This window comes from Denticeps clupeoides, chromosome 2 (assembly GCF_900700375.1).
Source record: "Denticeps clupeoides chromosome 2, fDenClu1.1, whole genome shotgun sequence".
Lineage (NCBI taxonomy): Eukaryota > Metazoa > Chordata > Actinopteri > Clupeiformes > Denticipitidae > Denticeps > Denticeps clupeoides.
Genome location: NC_041708.1, coordinates 4,563,543 through 4,584,087, shown reverse-complemented (window position 1 = coordinate 4,584,087; position 20,545 = coordinate 4,563,543). Strand labels below are relative to the sequence as shown.

Genomic DNA, 20,545 nt, shown 5'->3' with positions numbered 1-20,545 from the left:
ATTTTTTTGTTTGAATTGCATAGAGATTTTATAGAAAGTGGCACATGTAACCTGTATTCAATAACCTTTATTCACATTTCGGGGATGTAAAAATGCATTTTAAGTAGAAAATAAAATACAAAAAATATAATTTTACCCAGTTTAAACAGCACATCTTATTAAAAACGTGAAAGAATAATTCAACTTTAAACAGTAAAAATACACCAGAATAAAGACCCTAAACTGACAATAAAGTACAGAAAATTAATATGGAAGTTTATTTCCATTTGCAAATTAATTGCAATGTCTAGACAAGACAGCATAAAAGTGTTTGGCATGCCAGTGTCTTATCAGTCTTTGAGGTTATAATTCCTTATCTTAACTCCCTTTCTGGGAGCTCTGTTCTTTTTAACACCATAGGTTTGCTTTGGCTGTGTTCTCTGCTCCTGGACTGGTGCTGTGATCCCTTGCAACCCAGACTGAGTGTCCTCTTCCCCTTGAAATGTTCCTATTTCACCACTACTACCTGAGAAAAAAGGAGTTGCATTAACACAGGATCAAATAATATATCTATGATAGCAATACAATCAATATTTTGTGTTGGTTTCAATGGAAATCTATAATAAACAATAAAAAACAATGTTGATTGTTAGACTTTATTGTGACAATTTATTAACTGAAAATACATTAACTACTAGGCATTCCTGCCCACACAAAGGCAATGATATGGGCTCCTGCTGAAGATTTGCAACAATGCCACAGTTTCTACAGTAACAAGCTGCCATTGAGCTGCACCTGAAATGCCCATAAGTCGTATACATGACCAGTGCCTCACAAAGCGCATATTATTCAGCTCTGATACCTCCTATCCCAGTGTGCACCTTCTCTTATTTCAGAACTTTTCTACTAACAAATACATGCTAAATGAATAAATGCTATTTGTACAGAAGTAGGGTTCATGGACTGCGGGGAATAGATCAATGCCCCGTTAGAAAGCTTTTTCTGAATTATCCAGCAAGAGTGTGGTAGGTTGGTAGTATGCTTCATGGTAACACACAAATGGAAATTGTAAATAAATGGCATTAACTAAATACTAAATGTAAGGAGGATTCATACATTAATGGACCACTAGCCAAATATGTCTGAGAGATGGACCACTCACGACACCGAAACGACATTGACTTGTGTTAAAATAACAATCCACTCCTACCAACACAGCACCACTGCCTACTGTAATTGTTGCATTGTGAACAATCCCACGCTGTAATATTATCTATGAAACTGAACACCGTTGAATAGGGCTATTAAAGAGACTGGGTATCTGATGCACAGTTCTCTTGTTGCTGCACTGGCTACTTGTCATCTATAATATACCTTTAAATTATTTTTAATATAACTGAATGGTCAAGCCAAAATATATTTTTGTGATATAAGGTTTGCGAATGGCTGTATATGTAAATGTACTTTTAAAAATACAGTTTAATTACAGTGTACTACAGTTTTGACTTGTCTACAAACAAAAGGGTACTTTGTAACTTCATTAACTTTTCAATATCTTCTTTTACTGGGTTTTAACCCAATTCACAATTTGCTGTGTTATTATGTACATGGGCTGAGTTACAGTATCATTCCTAATTTTCAGAACATTTATTAGAACACTTAGATTCAACCTGAACCATGTCTTTTACTGCAGATCAACCGAAATGTAGTGAAGCAACAATGTCTTGATACGTGACCGTGAGTTTTGCCCTGTGCCCGAACCTTGATACAGTCTCCTTGGATGAATCCCAGACACAAGCAGTGCAAGGCAGCAGTGGCCTTTTTCAGACAGTCCCTGCCAGGGCTCTGAAGAGAATTCACATGCCCTTTTCAGTGTAAAAAAATGGTGCCAGCCAGTGCACATTTAGGAGTTATTTGGCAGGGTCCCTCATATATAGAGCATGGCTAATCCTGCCACAAACATTCTATTTACCAGTGATTCTTGAGCTACTTTTGAAAATGGCATCAAACAGAATCACATTTGGACAGAAACACTGTAAACCGGAGGTTGGGAAACCTGTCTGTCTGGGCAGAGAGACACTGCCACAGTTGGGCAACCACTGTTCCGTCCTTGAGGCTGCGCTGTAACTTTCTCAATGGCACCATTTAGTATTTGGTATGTTGCCACCATGCTGCACGCTAGTGGCCTTGCTTGTGCATGAGTGACACTCATGCTCCTGAAATGCTGATAACCTGCAGATAACCTCCAGTCAAATGTGTTTGCAGAGACTCAACTGCATTGGTTCAATGTATTTTCTGTAGGCACAGAGAATCATGAATCAGCACGGTGGCCTGGCCTAAAACATTACTGCTATGTTATAAATATGTACAGCAAAGAACCCCATTTACTGTATTGGAATAATTTGAGGGGTTGAACTGTATTTTCTTCTTAATATTATTAAACGTTTTATGAATTTTAAGGATATTTAGGCTGCTATTAGTTGCTTGTAGGCCAGGAATATTTTAATTTTTGGAATTAGACGTTCATCAATTTTTTTACAAAAAATTTAAGTTACTGTTGGTTTCATAATCTATGTAAGGCAAGATGGTCAGTAAGACTGTTAAAGTAAATTAAATAAATGTGGCATAATAATAATAAATATTTAAGATTTATTAAATACCATAGTAAATATCAAACTGAAGTTGAGTAGTGGAGACCCACCTTTGTCCATGCTACATGTAGGTGTGAAGACAGATGGGCTCATGCCTCTGTCTAACATCTGCCAGATGTCCCTCAAAGAGCCATCTGTGTCCTCAGAGGACACCACGCCTATCGATGTCCTGTCCTGATAAGTGGAGACCTTGAACTGCCTTGGCTCAGGAGGATTGTTCTCTTTGCTACCTCTATGCTGGAAAAAAGAGCAACATCATGACTGGGAGGATAGCCCAACGCTATTTAAAACCCAGTTGGTGCCAACACACTTACCTTGCGGACATCTCGTCCGCTTGGCTGAACCCAGGGATTTGCCGTGTTTGCCTTGTCCCCATGTTCACTGTCAGAGGAGATGGGTCGCACCACAATTGCCACATTCCGGCTCTGGTCCCTCTGAGCATACTGTAACTCCTAATAATTACAAATATTTTACATTGTGTTGTGTTAAGTTACACTGTAGTTACTGTTATAGTGACATTTCTTTAAATAATTTACTTACAACAAATTGCAACAAATGAGGTTAAGCTTTGGTGCTGATTATGATCAGATATGTCTTAATGCAGCCTTGCAGCTTTAGTGGTGTCACTAAATCGTACAAAGACCTTCTAGGGTAATTATTTAACATTATTATTCCCTGGAGAGGCTTTATCTTTTCATCATTTAATCTTTATTACTCAGCGTATCCATTTGCTGTCTAATGGAGACAGCAGTGAAAAAATGCTAAACAGGCAGATGCTGCTGAGGCACCTGAGTGGTAAGCTGGTACTGCAGCTGCTCCAGGGCAGAAAGGCGACTCTGAAGCTGAGTTTGCAATTCATCTGTTGGAATGTGGGGTTCAGGGTCCAGGCCAAGTTTGTGGGGAACCTCTGGAGCATTCGGAATTGCTGGAAAACAAGTGAATAGGTTGAGTAAGCACACAAGCGCACGTTTAATACACTTAAGTAACTAAGCTATAACTTGCACCCCTCCCTTAAATAGGGTCATGTTTTTTTTTTTTTCTGTGATGCCCCATTGTTCAGTACAGATTCAGGGTCTGAGTGTTCCTGGTATGGCAGTCATGAGTTTGCAACCCTAATCCCCTTGAAAAACAGGGATGAGCTCCTGCAGCACACGAGGTAGAGCAACACCATTGCTGTTTCACTGCAAATGCCACAATGGGCTGCATTTTGTTTACACTAAAGGTCAGAAGTTTGGTCCCAGCCTTGTTTTTTCTTATTAAAATAAAATAGTTACACAAAAACCGATTGGTTTTGAAGTGCAACACAAGTTACACTACACTATTCATTGAACCTTGTGTCCAAGCATGCAGAATGTGAATGTTATTACATTTAATAGAACCTAATATAACAACATTTGTAAAGTTTGCATCCCATATATATTTTTTTTTATATATTCTTTTTTTTTTACTTATTGGTCCAATGCATCTGGCCTGTAGTGAAGATTTTTGAAGAAGTGGACATGAGGAAGCACACCTTCCACTCCAGCCTTGACGAGCTGTGCTCGGAGGCGGTTGCTCAGCTCAATGAGCTGCTGCTTTTCTTGGCTGAGTCGCGAGATCCAGCGAGCAGCTTCCATAAGCTTGGCCTTCAGGGCACCCGGTACAGCACGATGCGGATCCTGCAGGATCAGCTGCTGCCTCAGATGCTGGTTTTCCTGCTGAAGCTGTCGAACCGCATCGCTCTGCATAGGGAGACCGCACAGCATGCGAAGGGCCCGCAGTAAGAATGCAGAGGGTTAACAGCCTAATGGTCAGTGAACTCCCAAGCAACTCACAGGCAAGGCAAGTTTGTTTACATAGTACAGCTTGCAAATTATATAGTGCGGTGGCAATTCATATATTAAAAACTAAAGTGTAAAAAGGCTAGAGGGTAGGATAGATGTTATTCAAAAGAAAACATTTTAAAGTGCAAAAGATCATAACTATTACCTCTTGCAGAACTATGGGTTCCCTCCTGCTAGCAATATCCAGCTTCAAGGCAGACACCTAGGAATAAGACCAGGAACTTTGTTGGGCACATGTACATTAAATCTCATTTAATGAGATGAGGGGCAATGGTTGGCCTGGCAGGTAAAAAAGCGGACCCGTAATTTAAAGGTTAGAATCCCCAATCTCCAAGGTGCCACTGAGCAAAGCACCGTCCCCACACACTGCGCCTGTGGGCACCTGTCATGGCTGCCCACTGCTCACCAAGGGTGATGGTTAGAAGCAGAGGACCCATTTCGCGTGCTGTGCTGCGCTGTGCTGCAGTGTTTCACAATGACAATCACTTCACTTTCACTCTACTTACCAACATTACCATTCATCAGTAGTTATATCAAAAGACCTCTGCTGTTTGGATATTAGGCACCCAAATAAGGGGATCCAGATACTGTAACAACACCGTCTGTTCACTGTCAGTCAATTGCAAGAAATAATGTCATTATGGGGTGACCTGCCTGGTTGCCGAGGGCGACCGTTTCCAGGTTGTGGAGGACACTGCCCTTTTGAAATTCCTCGGCTTCCCTTCTGGCCTCCTCCAGCTCCAGCTCCAGTGCTGTTAGCCTTTTCTTAAGCGTTGCCTCCTCCATGTCTCTACGCCTCTTCTGGTTGGCCAGTTCTAAGCGCAGCTCTTCACTCTCCAATTGTTTGGAATGACACTGTATAAAAAGAAAATATTCACTCTAGACCTGCACTGAAATCTTGGGGTCTGTCAGAAAATGTTATTAGGTCACATTGCAAGTCTAAAAAGCACTTACTAGTATCTAAAACCAACCTCCCCAATTTCTGTTCGACAAAAATTATTTTAGAATGAAACAAGAACAAATGTCATAAGCAGCATCCATACGACATCCATACCTGTTGCGTGAACTGAGCAACTGCAGACTCTAAATGAGCTAATCTAACTTCCTGTTTCTTGATGGCAGCAGCATTGGCTACTTTCTCCACACGGAGTCCTCCTGAAAGCAAAGGTAAAATGTATTTTATCTTTTGTGAATGAAATTGCAGGCAGCTTAAATACCAGTGATCATACCTATGGTCTCATTGAGGGACCTAATATGATTCTGTAAATAAGCGTTGTCAGGGGAGACAGGAAGAGGTGGAACAGGAGCGGGGGCGGGGTCAATAGATTTCGATGCCTCTTCTAATTGGTCTTTGAGGTGCCTACACCTTGCTTTCCATTCCTTGAGCTCGTCCTCCAAGGCTTGGGTGTACTGCATAGTGCCTGTAGAATTTTAGAATTTAGAATTGAATTTACCATACAGCAGCCTGAAGCTCTGAGTTAGGTGTGGCTAAACAGATCAACAACCTGGTGGGCAGGTTGCAGGCTCATTAGATGGGGAGGTGTTTCTGGGGGCAACAGGGAGCTGTCTGCTCAGGCTCTCCATCTCCTTCCTCATCTCGGCCACCACGGCACGCAGGCTGCTGTTCTCCTGTTGCAGCCGTCCAATCTCCTCAGAAGGCAATGACTGGCCAGGGGCCTGCAGGTAGGCAATCAAATAAATCGGGTTAAAAAAAAAAAAAACAGGACTGCAGTTGGTGTTTATGGGATTCTACATTTCACACCAGATATTTGTGCATTTCTATGTTCTGCTCCATTTTTAAACCTTCATCTTTAGCCCTGAATCATGCAGAACAGCAAAATAATATTTAGAACAATGTTCAATGGAATCAATGTTAGGGAAACAGTGTAATTGCTAATTAATAAACTGCTGCCACAAGAGGGCAATAAAGGAAGGGGCCTGTAATAATCATATAATAATTAACTATTTGGTGTGTTACATTTTAAAAATGTATTTTATTAACAATGAAGCTTTATATGAATTTAAAAGAAAATTGGAGTAATTTTGCAACAATTTGCAACAACAATGTTTTATTTATACCTGAGATTTTTTTCCAGTTGTTCTCTTCAGACAATGGTCCCTCTCCATGGTAACAGCATGCAGCCTTGAAGACATTTCCTGCAGCTCTCGGTCTTTCTCCCGCAAATCAGCAGTCATCTGAAGGGAAGATTAACCAGTAATCGCAAATTCTGTTCTATTATTTTTTTTACATAGCTACAGACAATGTAGGTGCAATCAACTGACAATTATGACATTGTTTTCAGAACTATAACTATCAGGGCCAGGTCCGAGGGATGGAAACAGAGCTGGATGTGCAGATGGTTCAGACCCGATGAGGGGAGTGTGACTAATGGTGACTATTGCCCGTAGTCACCATTGGGCAGGGAATGCAGAATGTTAGTGTGTTGGTGGCGCAATCGGCGGTGTCAAACCGAGAGTGCAGTCCGTCAAATTCAGGAAGCAGCAGGAGAAGTCAGGATCCAGGTGAGAACAGTTGTCGGGGACAGGCAAGGTTGATAATCCAAAATCTGTCCATAAGACAGTAATGAACGAGCTGTGTCTCTGTGGAATGCCGCTGCTGTTATTTCCCATTCTTTCAGTTCTCGTAGTAGTTCGCTTGGACTCTGTTGCCCCCCTAACTGAATTTGGATTTACTACCAAAAACCAATTTCCTCTATCCGAAGCTCACCTGATCCCTGGTCAGCGTTAGACCCTGGATGAGCTCCTCGCTCCTGAGGTAATGCTCTGCCTGGGCATCCTCACAGCGCCTCTGCCAGTCCAGCTCCAGCTGTACACGCTGCTGATCTAGTGCCTGCTCCCTCTGCACTGCGCTGGCCAGCTCCTGTCTGTACCTAGAGAAAGAAGATGTGATGGAACAGAAAAAAACAGATGGTAGCAGCCCATTGGTCTGCGAATTCCCAGTTAAAAATAATTTTAATACCTCACTACATCCTCTTTGCACCTCTCCAACTCCACCCTCACTTTTGCCTCTCTCTCCCCTGCAGCAAGAAGCTCTGTATCCTTGGTGACTTTTTCTTTGGAGACTTCAGTGATATAACTGTCCCAGCCTGAACGTGTGGATTCAAGCTGCTTGTGAAGTCTTTAAGAGAAGAAACAGAAAAAAAAACTCTGTAAAGACAACAGTGGAAAATATATCCACATAAGGCAAGATTGGCAGGTGTTTGTTTTAAGGCACATTTCTCTTACTCCTTTAACATCTGGTCCCTGTCATGCAGCTCTTCAGTGTGTCTCTGGTCCTTCCTGCGCTGCTCAGTGACAGCCTTGTCCAGCTGGGCCTGAATCTGAGCCCTGCTAGCCTCCATCTTCTGCATTTCTGTAGCATGAGCCTCACGCATTGCAACCAGTGCCGCTTCTCGATCTCTGGCCCGGCCTTCCAGTTCTGCGTGCCTGTAGTTACAAAAATATATATATCTGCTGTGACGTGTTGAAATGTACCTGTAATCCCCATATTACACTCAAAATAAACATGACAACATGACAGGCTGCAAGAACTGGTTAACTATTACTTACTTGTGGTTAGTCACATGCTCATCTTTTTTATGCTGAGCTTCCATTTTGTTCAGCTGATCCCCAAGCTCCTGTATTCTAAAAGAAATACTCAAAAATGTGAGTTAAAATGTAGTTACTGAATAATAAGGATGTGATTAGATAAGCACAGCTTTTATTCAACCTATCACATCCTCTAGGGGATACCTAGCATCTTTGACGGCAGTGAGGTTGTTGATCTGCCACTCTTTACGATGAATCTCTTTCTGGGACAGCTGACAGAGCTCCTCAGAGGCCTGTAATGCTTCTGTGGCCTGGCTTTGAGCTTTGGAGAGCGCCTCTATCTCCTTGGACATGAGGGTCACCTGGAGAGAGGAGCAGTGTGCAAGGCAAATCCAGGACTTAACAACTCATACAGTGCAGCACTGACAGCTCACCTTCAGCTCGTGAGAAAGGACAATGTTCCGCATCTCGTCCATCCTGAGGTTGAACTCATGCTCACGTTTTCTCATCTCGCTGTCAAAGTCAGACATCATTTCCTGTGTCATTGTGAAAGTAATACAACTTATGTGGGCACACCAAACAACAAATATCTAAGAAGAAATTAACATTCTGAAAGAGAGATTATATAGTCTCAGATTATGATTATTATGTTTATGATAACTATGATATCAAATAAGGTCATGATCATTCAACTTCTATATCACCTGTTTCTGGAGGGCAAGTTCCCCCTCAGTCTCCTGCACTCGTCTCTGTAGGTCCCGTTTTAGGCTCTCGTTCTCTTCCCACAGCTTTTGAATTTCTCCATCCTTTACCCTTCCGGAGAGAAACACACAGACAAGGTTAGTTCTTGCCAAAAAATGTATAATTTTAATTCTCTATTAATGCATCAAGAGAAATTTGCCTGTTGCCTGGCTTTGCAACTTGATAATATACTACATTGCATTGTGAAAGACATTTTGCATAAAAATATGAGTGGCCTATGGAAAGTGCATCATTAACCAGTTTAATTAGTTTTGAACATCAGACCATGTACCTCTGAACTTTATCAAGTTGCAACCGATGCTCCATCACCCTCTGCTGGTAAATCTTTTGGAGCTCCTCACGGTCTCGCACCTCTTTGGCCAACGTCTCCTGCAGCTTTCGAAGTTGGATACGCAAGTCGCTCACTTCCTCTTGTCTGGCCTTTTCCTCGGTTTCGGCACGGGCCGCCAGGGCATCATAGCGTTCCAGCTCCTGGTCTCGTTCGTCTAAGACCCGCAGGTTGAACTGGAAGTCATCTCGGAGGCGTAGGAACCGGTCCCTCTGGGAGGCCAATTGGCTTCTGGCCTCCTGCAGAGCAGCCTCCAACTGTTTAGTGTGCAAGGTCTGGAGCTCCTTCCACTCCTTCTCCTTACTGGCCAACTGCACCTCCAGTTCTGCAGGGTCCAGCATGATTTCTTCGGCATAGGACCTTAGAGTATCAAGAGTAACATTTTTATGCCATTTCTTCCCTTGACTAACACAGAGTGGGGACAGAGCCTTTCTGAAGCATGTATTCGAATGTATTTGCAAATGTTGAGTGAAATATTACCCTATATTGTCATGCATTGTTAATTATGAAAATAAAATACGTTTCTAAATACGTTTGTAACTCAGCCTAAACCCGGTTCACCTTAGCACTGCTTTGCAACTAAAGCTGAAATTCCCTACACCTGAATAAATATTGAATCTGTACGCACGTGTATATCTACTGAAATGCTTTTTTTTTCGTGAAGGAAGAAGTAGTTTTACGCTATTTACGAAAGCCCACTAATCTTATTACATATGATCGTTAATAAGATTTGGTCATAAAATGAATTATAACAAGCTTGTAAACTCGCCTACCTGACGCTTTATTTTGACTCCAGTGGTAACCGCTTCCTCTTCTGTCCCGCATTGGCATGTAGTTCTGTTGCTCGGGCAAGCAGCGACCCTCACAGGTCTGGAGGTCAAATCTATTACTGCACCATGCACAAAGTATTACTGTCGAAAATACGTCTACCATTCAAAATTACTGTGCATGCCGATACTGAATAATAAGCATTTCATTTTGTACAGACGTAAAAGCCATCGAAAAGGACAGAGATTCAGACTTTCCCACTTCATTTGGTGAGAACGGTGCAGTGTGAAATCGACATGAACAATCTCGACGAGTGTATAAAAATACAAATGATTTCAGAATGGAAACGTTATTAATTAGTGAATGAAAATTATTGTTTTACTCCAACAAGCACGCCATTAAAATGTGTTTTAAAGAAAAAGCGATATGAAATGGCAGAACCGCTCTTTCTGGGTGAGACCTGCGCTGTGGGAAGGCTGAACAGTTCAGAAACGAAACAGCGCCGAAATGTTCAGTAGTGGCCAAAATAGCGCATTGCATCTACTCTGCTGAGAGTCATTCATAAATTACGAACGGTACCAGTCATACGCAGCAATATATCACGCAAACAGACCATAGTCTGAGGACCAGTGATCTACAGCATTTTCTAGGGTGGTTGTTTAAAATATATACGATCACACATTTTGTCAACGTGCAAGATATAATTTTTTATTTATTTATTTTTTTGTGATGTATTTTATTGAGGTTCCAAAGCCTTTATATGATGTTGTCTTTATGTGTTATTTGGCTCAATAGAAAGTGTCAGAGTGACCTGCTCTTTCTCTGAACATGTCAGCAAGCCCTTATGTGGATTGTGCAAACTGATAAGTAGGTGCTGTTTCTGTTATCTGGGTGTAAATTTTATAAACTGCTGTTCTGTTAGGGAAATAAAACATGAACTGATACAAAGAGGACGAATATCACGCAAATATGTTCTGGCAACGTTGCTGCTAAATGCTGGCAGGACTAACGTAATTGCTACATCAGGCATTGGTATTATGGAGGTTTTCATGAAGCTCCTTATTGGAATGAGTGTGTGTGAGAGAGAGAGCAATGTTCTCATGCATTATGACTGAATGTGTTCCTTATAAATTCTGATGAACTTGAGGATACTGGGCAGAGATTCATCAGGGATTAGTGCAGCTTTCTGGTGATTTCCCACCAGCACTTCTGTTGAACATGATGGCTTGACAATATTAAACTGCGCCTGCATGTGTGTGTGAGTTTGAGTAAGTGAGCAAGTTTTTGTGAGTGAGCGAGCGATGCATGTGGTGCGACAAGGGGGACAGTGTTCAGCAAGGTGACATTTGAGAGTGGGCGAGTGCCATTCTGGCCTGACAGGGAGAAAGTGGAGGGAGGGCAGATTGAATTTCAACATGACAGCATTCCCAAAAATTTCAAGACAGACCATGTGCAGTTGGTGGTCATGCATGCGTTCAAGGGAGGGAGCGTGCAAGTGCCTGCGCGCATATGTCAAATTTAAACATGCTCTGCCTAATAACCCAGCATTAGCCTCACCGGTCAGGAAAGCAGCGGGCCGAGGGGAGGTCGAATACACAAGACAGCCCGAAGGCGAAGGGAAAAATAACGTAGGCGCGTGGCGGCTGAGCGATCCTGAGTCTAGCGGAGCATAAGTGTTAAATTATGTGAAGCTGTTTATGGTTTGCGGAGGGAACATCTCGCTGATCCCCCTTTGTCTGCACCACAATCCTATTACTATTAACTGCTTGCTCATGTAAGTAATACATGCTTTTTTTGGTACAATTACAACAGGTGTAGTGTAAATTCTCAATTTTTAGGAGAAAACCAAATGTTTATTTAAAAAAAGACCAGTTTTTGCACCAGCACCTTATGGGTTATTATTTATTCATGATTATTCATTGAAATTTGGAGGAACTTTTGGCTCCTCAAAAGACAAGATCTTGTCCTCTTGTTTGGAGCCTCTTTATGAACATTTTGAGCCAAAATGTTTGTTATTAAAAATATCATGTGACAAAGTCAAACTTTATGTTCCTTTTTTCATGACATATAAGAAACACACAGTCACAACGTGACATTTGTAGAGGAAAATGTATTGGGGTCTATAATCCCAAATTTTCGTGATGAGTGACAAAATGTTGTGTGTGACAATGACTGCGTGAATTGAATGGAACCGGTATTCTAATTCACTGAGGATTTCACGATGTAGATGATGCATGTGCTTCTGAGTGGCCACTGTACGCGCGAAGGCACAATCTTTATTGACGTCCACATGTTTGTCTTAGTGAAACGAATTCCTACTGCAGGCTGGAAGAACAGGAGGAGCAAGATGGAAGACCTGGATAAAGGAGATGAGGATAAAGGAAGGATTTTAGAGGAGTGTGACGGGGACACCAAGAAGATAAAGAATCAGCGTAACTCAGAGAAGAAAGGAGAGCATGAGAAGACGGTGGAGAAGGACGTGAAGAGGGAGAGACGCCGCTCCGACTGGCCCAGCAAGGGAGGGAAGACGCTGACCGAGCGCCTCGCCATCAATGTTTCGGGTATGCGCTACGAGACACAGGCCCGAACCCTGGCCCAGTTCCCCCAGTCTCTACTGGGAGACCCCCAGCGCCGACTGCAGTATTATGACCCCATTCGGAACGAGCTCTTTCTTGACAGAAACCGAGCGTGCTTCGACGCCATTCTCTACTTCTACCAATCAGGCGGCAGACTGCGTCGGCCGGCCAACATCCCTCTCGATGTCTTCATGGACGAGCTGGCGTTTTACGAACTGGGTGAGGACATCATGGCAAGGTTTAAAGAGGACGAGGGCTTTCCCAAGGAAGAGGTGCGGCCCCTGCCAGAGAATGAGCTTCAGCGCCGCATCTGGGTTCTCTTCGAACACCCAGAATCCTCGGGGGGCGCTCGCATTGTGGCCATTGTCAGTGTCATGGTGATCGTTGTGTCGATCCTCATTTTCTGTCTGGAGACGCTGCCTGACTTCAGGAACGAGAAGGAAATGAGAGAGGTACGAACTGAAGGGATGAGAGTGGGATGCAGTGAGAGAAATGTAGATGTCTGAATGAATAAACATCACCTTATTCACAATCCAGCCGAAAGACCATTTAAAGGCCCAGGCTTTAAATAAAAATTCAGCTTTTAGTGAATCCAGCTGAATTGAATGTAAATAAATGCATCTGACCTTTGAACTCACCCTTAGGGAAATTTCTGCTCTATGGAATTTCAAAGTGCCTTTTTATTTTACATTTCAGTTAAATTCCCATTGAAGTCACAGTCATTTTACAGAGTAGATAGAAGCAAAATAGAAGCAAAATAGATAAAAACAAAAGATGTGGCGGCTTTTGCAATTGAAGTCAATGCTATTTGCACAATTTGAGTCACAGCTCTTCTGAACTACTAAATCTGGGAAGTACATGAGTGCGGAGGCCCTTTTAAAGTTCTTCACTGGATTTTTACGGCCTGTACATTTCCACGGTCACTTTAAACTGATGTGGTTAAACAGATGCAGCTACTGCCGCGTTCCACCAGGGCAACTGGATACGCTGTAGGCTGTGCAATGAACAAGTAAACAAAGTGCGTGCTGATACGCTTTCGGAGCACGGCGGTGGTCCGAATGGATCTTTTGGGTTAAAATAACAAGCGCCGCACGCTCGAGTCTGTTCACTCGAAGGGGATAATAGGGAGTGACAGCGAGTCAGAGGTGAAATCCGAGGAGTTGAGGAGATGTTGCTGGAGCTACTGAGTGATTGCTGGTGCTGAGTGTTAATGCTCTGAAGCGGTGCCAGGAAATGTATGTGAGTGTGACAGGGGTGCGGCGTGGGATGTGTGGGTGTTGTGTGGGTATGTGTGCTGGAGGGGTCACCCAATCTGTGGCAGGGAAGGACAGTTTCATCTTTCTCCTTGGAGACTTTAGAAGAGCTATAGATAGGGCAGGACAGCCCTCTGAGCTCGTCAACACATAGTATTCTGGTCATGGGCTAAGAAGCCGTTCCAAAGGATTCCCTGCTGAAAGATGATGGAGTGCCAAACCGGTCTTAGTGTCTGTCTATAAAGTGCACCATTTATTTATTACAAGGACATTGTGAAGCTGCACTTAATCCACTCGCTTGAAGGCCACAGGGTCAGGACAACTTCTGTCCCCGATGTCTCTGTTTTATCTTATTTCTAAAGTGATTTTATGTACATGAAGTAACAAAATGGAGCTTGAGTTATTTATTGAAACAATTCTATCCATGGCTTCTGATGGCAGGTAGATGTAGTGTAATGTGAAAGAATGTTCTGTTCGAACATAGGCGTGCAGTAGATAAAATCAAATAATCTTACTGTATCACCATAAAACTTTGTTGGATTCAAGAGCCACTTCTCCTCTCCAGTTTAAATGTTCTATTATGTAGTGTAGAATAGCTTACTTTTAATTAATGTGAACTCGGTAAAAGATTTGATTATTACTATTTTAGTTAGTGCTTAGTTAGTGGGCTGATCCATCTGCCAGTGTAATTTTAACATAGTCCAGAGGCCAATCCTGAATTTTCCCTCACATAATCCAGCCTGATTAACACTTAGTCTAAATGCTGCTGTGCTGCAGCATCTGTAAAGCTAATAATCCTTTTATGACACCCTAGTTGCCTTATTTGACACACATCAGTGGCAAGGTGACATCTGATAATACTGTGGCTACTGAGGAGCAGTAATGTCACATTGAAGGGCATCCTGAAAAGGAAGAAAGAAAGGAAGCCAGATGATGAAAACCATTTGACCAGTCAGAAGTCAATGTATTACCGTATTAGTACAAATATATTACTAATGTAATCTGAATCTGAAAAAGTGGTGTTGTCTTACATTTGCATTCTGGGTCATCTAACATTTGGCTCAAAACTGTTTTTTTAACTTGAAAAAATGAAGAAGTGTGATATGCCTTTTATTTCTGTCAATCATGCAGGAGAATCTGTATAAACTGCATCTGCAAGGTGACAACTCCACAGCTCCACTGCCTCTAGGTGCTGGTCCTTTCCAGGACCCCTTCTTTGTGGTAGAGACAGTGTGCATCTGTTGGTTCTCCTTTGAGCTTCTGATGCGTTTGCTGTGCTGTCCCAGCAAGCCACAATTCTTCAAGGACGTGATGAATGTGATTGACTTTGTGGCCATCCTGCCGTACTTTGTCGCCTTGGGAACAGAAATGGCTCGTGCACGAGGAGAAACAGCCAGTGTGTCCCTGGCCATTCTCCGGATAATCCGACTGGTGCGTGTCTTCCGAATCTTCAAGCTGTCCCGCCACTCCAAGGGCCTGCAGATCCTGGGTCAGACGCTACGTGCCAGCATGCGAGAGCTCGGCCTGCTCATCTTCTTCCTCTTCATCGGGGTCATACTCTTCTCCAGTGCCATCTATTTTGCTGAAGCCGACCACCATAATACAGCATTCATAAGCATCCCTGACACCTTCTGGTGGGCGGTGGTCACCATGACCACGGTAGGCTACGGTGACATGTACCCGGAAACGGTATGGGGTAAATTAGTGGGCTCCATGTGTGCCATTGCTGGGGTGCTCACCATCTCGCTACCTGTCCCTGTGATCGTCTCCAACTTCAGCTACTTCTACCATCGCGAGACCGAGTGTGTGGGCAACACAGAGTTCACGCATGTGAATACGTCTCTGTGGGAGGAGAGGAGTGAGGGGGATGAGGAGGAAGGGGCAGAGGAGAGCTGGCCCACTGTGAATGAGGAGATGAATGGGGTTCTGTGTGTAGGACAGTGTACTCCCTTTCAGAGGGAACCAATGGTTACACAGGTCTGAAGAGGAGGCCCACGACACCTCCACGTGTTCTCCAAGTCACGTCCAATGGTTCAAATCAGTCTTCGGTTTTACTTTTGGTGTTTCAACCATGAACGTGGAGTGGAGGACTAGATCCGAAGAACAAATCTGGCAAGGAGACAGGAACAGTGGAAAACTCAAACGAGAGGCCTGCAAGATCAAATAAACAGAGAGGAGAGAGTTACGAGAAATGAACTTTCCTTTCGTAGCTGTTAGTCAGCATTTTTGTTTGTGTGTGGTTTGTTGGCATCCGCCCAGCCTAAAAGCTAACAGGTTTCTGAAGCCAGCGCACACTTTGTGTCACTCTAAAGTCATTAAATGGCTTGACTAATAAACCAAACCGGCCTTAAAACAGTTTTGGCAGCAATACTTTCCATTGAAAACTCCTAATTCCATCTTGAACATCAACTGCATGTCACCCAGATGACCTGTGACAGTTGCTGTCAGACGATTAGAAAGTAAATCATGAGGCATGTATAAGCCCGGGCTTACTTTTTTTTGGCTTAAACCATCAAAACAAATGTCCATTTCCCACAATATTTAAAGAGATCAAATTAAAGCCAGAGTGCACGACTTTACCAGAAAAGAACTCCAGTTACAGTTCTAAAGGGTCTCGGATACAGTAGTTCAGGTGTCTGAGTCCAAAATTATATCCAAAGGTCACACAGCCTTTAAACAAATTTAGAAGTGCTATCGTGTCACTTTCATGTCGTATTTCAGCAAATCTATGCGCAGCCGGACAGCACTGATTTATGATACATTCCTTTAAAATGTAGCATGTAGAACTTAGATGCTCTAAATGACCCATTTCAAGAGTTCTTAGGATAGCAGAACTCATAGAGGACTGTCTAGATATGTATGAAAAATGTCTGCCAGAAAACCTAGATTGAATATTTCAAAATGTTGAAATGAAACAAAATGAAAGAAAACACAAACGGGGAAGTGTGTAATGCTAGGCTAATGCTAACAATGTCACTCACATCAGAGGTAGTGTACATAGCATTTGGAAAAGAATAATTCTCAATACTCAGTACAAATTATTTTAAATAAATCTATAGCTTAGATTAGTAAATTATGCTTATTAGAATGCTCTTGCTAATATCAGAACACCAGGATAGAAAACCTAGAAGATGATTACTTTAATTTTGTATTATACAGGTTAAATATGTAAAAAAGTTCATGTGCAGCGAACAAAAACAGCTCATTCAGTTGAACGTCTTGATATTTTTCACATATTTATTTTCTCTTCTTCTTTTTAATTCCAGGCTTGCCAGCAGGTTATGTGTCCCAGGTATTGCTTATAGGCGTCATGAATTACCAAAGCTACTACTCAAAAGGATAATATAAAAAAATCATTTATTTAAATTTTTTTCTCTGAAATTGAAAGTGAACGGGCAATGTAGGCATTTCTTCAAAAGGTTGCAGACTTTCTCCCCAAGGGAATTCTATGTTCAAAAGCTGCAATTACATACAACATGATGTCTCTATATTGGACAATAGGATTATGTTGATGCACAGAGGCTTATTTATTAATTCTCAAGACAAAATTTCAATGTTTTTTGTTTGGTTTTGGAGACTTTAAAGTATGAATATTTTCTTTGGACTGCTTTTCTGAAATCAGTTTTCACCTTTACTGATACAGTGTAATATTGAACTGCCTATATTTAAGAATATTAACAGCAGGTTTGAATGTAGTGTTTTCAGTTGCTTTAGGGGCTTATTAAAGGAAATAGATACTGCCTGATTCAAAATCATTGTGTTATGGTTTGAAGAGTTGCATACATGAACTACAGTGAAAAGTATTTTTCATTGCCTTATTTATATTAAACTTCAGCTTTCTGCATCACTTGTACATGAAATTTCAAATTATTTTAATTTAATAAAGCTTGATGAAGTATATTTGTCATTGTCAATATTTGCAGACATGAACACAATGACATACAGAGTAATAAACAAATAAGAATCTTTAAAAGACAAATAATTAGTCAAAAATAATTTTTATACCTTCTATAATTTTATTTAATTAAAAAAATAAATACTTCCCATGTAAACAGATTGTAGCACTACACAGCACAATTTTCAAAAAAAAGATTTATAATCGAATAATTATGAAAAATATGATGTGTGATAACATCATTGTGCATATGCTTATTATCTGTACTGTGTGTACAAATAGTAAGACATTCAGTAACATTCATTGTTCTTCTCAAATATTAAAGCATTGAATTCAATAAAATAAATATTAAATAACACTCTTGGGAAAACAATATTTTGTACAAATATATAATAAATAAAAATAAATAAAAATGGCTTCTCAATAAAACATTGGATCAATCTCTGATGACATGACCATTCCAAAGGGGTCATCAGAGTCGGTGTTAATCACCTCGCGTGTCTGTGGCACATTTGGATTGTCGTCATGGACTCTGCTGTTTGCCTGCGGAATGAATCGGGAAAAGACTGAGTTCGGCCTCTCCACGGGCCCCTTGCGATCGAGGGACACATGATGTCCATGGTGAGGGGACAGGAAGCGAGTGTAGCCGTTCTCGATCAGCTCTGTGAAGGCGCAGTCGGCTTCAGCGTACTGCTTCTGTTTGTGTAGACAAGGCAGCGCTTTAGTTTTTGGCATTTAACAGGCTACATGCTTTAAGTTAACTGTTAGTGTCAAGCCACTACCTTATTACTTATTATTTGTGGTAAAAATATTTTTCTTCATTATATGGTCCTTGTTCACTGCACTGATGTGCCTGTAAGTGAATTGGAAGGGACTGAATGTACCTGTCCCTTCAGCTGTCCCGCAGAGTCCACACATAGGTACAGCAATGATGTCACGCCCCGAATTACGGTCAGTCCGGGACTCACCGACTTCAGCTCCAGTTCACCTGCGAAACAAATTCCCATCACAATAAACACAGACAATGTACCACAGTGTCCTGCACAGATCACATACTGAACACACACACACACACACACACACTTACTGTCATCAGTCTGAATGGGTGATCCTCTCACAATGCCACTGGGGTTTATCTCTAGAAAGACGCCCTTGTTTGGACTCTCTGCTCGATGGAATGGGATACATCATTGCCCAAGAAAGACATCAGTGAGACGTTTGCCTCTTTTAAAATCCCAGTGGAGAAAATATCGAGAACGTGAGACGAAGAATACCTGCGTATAGGTGTCTGTTCCTCACCTGTCCGCTCATGGACAGCAGAGGGTTGGAGTCAGGGATGGGAAAAGACAGGGAGAGATGGAGGAAGAGCAGGCTGATGAGGGAGCCCAGATAACAACAGCAAAGCATGTTCCTTTCTCACCACACCCAAAAAAAAAGTCCTTTCGTATTGTTATTAGAATATCTGATTGTGAGTGTAAAAAAAACAACAAAAAAAAACAACAGACGTCTTCCAATTCCAATAGTCTGTCCGCAAATGTGCTCCCCTGAGAGTGGATTACTGACCCTTTGCATGCTGGTCCCTTTATATTAGGGGCCCGCTGCGAGAAGGAGGGAGGAAGTGACAAGGTGATTCACGTTTCTGGGAAGGAAAAAAAAAAAAGTCTTTGATATTTCCCACCGTATTTAAACCCAATTTGTGTCTTTTTTTTCAGGGACCAAAATCAATTCTGTTGTGTCGACGGGAGTTGGGAAATTTTCTTCTGAAGTCAGCTAAAAGTGAAGTGTGATGAAGGACTGTTTATCGAAAGCCAGCTGCTCTTCAAGGGTCTGATAGCAAGAGAGGGAGCGAGAGAGGGCAGGGGACAGAGGCAGAGGAAATCATTTCAAACATTTCAGAAAGCAAACTTACAATTTGTCCACAAAGTCGTCCCTCGAATGCAATCGGTTGGTGATGCGTGTGACCTGTGTGTGGGTGGAGGTGACACTGGCCAGGCTTTAGGGGAATGTAATGGGGAATGACGTCTGCATGTGCACATCCGGACCCCAAAAACCTGCCTGCACCTCTCAGTGTCCCACCACAATAACATCATAAACTGAAATAAACACTGTAAAAAAAGAGCCTTGAGCAACGGCCTCAGGCACGTACTTTCTTTCGCCTCGGCTTCTCAACAGGAAGCGGCCTAATAGAGCAGTGTGACGAAGATGGCAATGTAAACAACGTTTTGTTAATAAATTCAAGCGTATTCTGCGGCGTCAGAGACCGTTCAGTTTGGTGACATCAGTTTGCCTCATGTTAGGATAGATTAGGTAATTGCAACAAAATTTGAAGTTACAATGAAGTGACCTTCAGTGTTTCGAATTCTCTCTGCTTATTCTTCGTGAGAAAGCCGGACCACTTGACCAGAGTCAGTGAATCCATTTCCACTCAGTTCAGCTGAAGAGCCTTTAATGATATCTTAAGTACTTAGACCACTTTCCTCTTGCATATTTAGTGTAGGAATTCTTCACAAAAGCCAAATATAACATCTTCGGTGTTAGTGCCGTGGCTTCACACCTCCAAGGTTGTGAGTCTGAATTCGGGTTCTAGCTTTGCGTGAAGGTTGCATGACCATTGTTCTCCTTCTTGTTCCCCAGCTTCCTTCTGACGTCCAAAGGCGTAGGCATGAGAGAATGATGTGTGTGTGCCCTGCGCGAGTACCTGCCCTGCACCCAGTATGCCGGGATGGGCTCCGGCACCCACAACCCCTGACTGGGATTCAGGGGATATGGAGAGGGAATGATAAAACAACAACAGCCCATTTAACCGTACACAAAACCATTGAACCTCATTACACCATTTTAAAAAATACACTAGATTCTTAGACACTTTTTTGATTCTTCCACTTCACAATGTGTTTGTCTATTAAATAAAATTGGTGATTTTAATGGGGCAAAATTTAATAAAAATGAATTAAACTACAG

General features: G+C 42.1%; 3 protein-coding genes across 6 annotated transcripts; 1 reads left to right on the top strand and 2 right to left on the bottom strand.

The window, feature by feature from the left end:
• Positions 1–60: 60 nt before the first annotated feature.
• ccdc57 (coiled-coil domain containing 57) lies at positions 61–9,909 on the bottom strand. 4 transcript variants are annotated; one of them, XM_028969482.1, is made up of 20 exons: positions 9,866–9,909; positions 9,036–9,452; positions 8,707–8,815; positions 8,437–8,538; positions 8,207–8,364; positions 8,024–8,098; positions 7,700–7,900; positions 7,475–7,621; positions 7,182–7,344; positions 6,533–6,649; positions 5,959–6,130; positions 5,683–5,874; positions 5,508–5,608; positions 5,108–5,308; positions 4,599–4,655; positions 4,144–4,351; positions 3,419–3,555; positions 2,945–3,082; positions 2,681–2,867; positions 61–505 (listed from the first exon to the last, which is right to left on the bottom strand). In XM_028969482.1, the coding sequence occupies exons 2-20, from the start codon at positions 9,431–9,433 to the stop codon at positions 330–332; spliced, it is 3,039 nt and encodes a 1,012-aa protein (XP_028825315.1). In that variant the 5' UTR covers positions 9,434–9,452; positions 9,866–9,909; the 3' UTR covers positions 61–329. The 4 variants fall into 4 exon arrangements, with proteins under 4 accessions (XP_028825315.1, XP_028825314.1, XP_028825313.1 ...); XM_028969481.1 differs by having other exon boundaries at positions 2,945–3,073; positions 7,434–7,592; XM_028969480.1 differs by having other exon boundaries at positions 62–505; positions 7,434–7,592.
• A 1,424-nt stretch (positions 9,910–11,333) lies between these two features.
• Positions 11,334–16,867, top strand: LOC114784246 (potassium voltage-gated channel subfamily A member 7-like). The gene is made up of 3 exons (XM_028969497.1): positions 11,334–11,634; positions 12,164–12,888; positions 14,821–16,867. The coding sequence occupies exons 2-3, from the start codon at positions 12,208–12,210 to the stop codon at positions 15,670–15,672; spliced, it is 1,533 nt and encodes a 510-aa protein (XP_028825330.1). The 5' UTR covers positions 11,334–11,634; positions 12,164–12,207; the 3' UTR covers positions 15,673–16,867.
• An 877-nt stretch (positions 16,868–17,744) lies between these two features.
• Positions 17,745–20,467, bottom strand: fgf21 (fibroblast growth factor 21). The gene is made up of 4 exons (XM_028969498.1): positions 18,859–20,467; positions 18,672–18,749; positions 18,469–18,572; positions 17,745–18,280 (listed from the first exon to the last, which is right to left on the bottom strand). Exons 1-4 carry the CDS (start codon positions 18,989–18,991, stop codon positions 18,005–18,007), a joined length of 591 nt encoding a protein of 196 aa, XP_028825331.1. The 5' UTR covers positions 18,992–20,467; the 3' UTR covers positions 17,745–18,004.
• Positions 20,468–20,545: the final 78 nt, after the last annotated feature.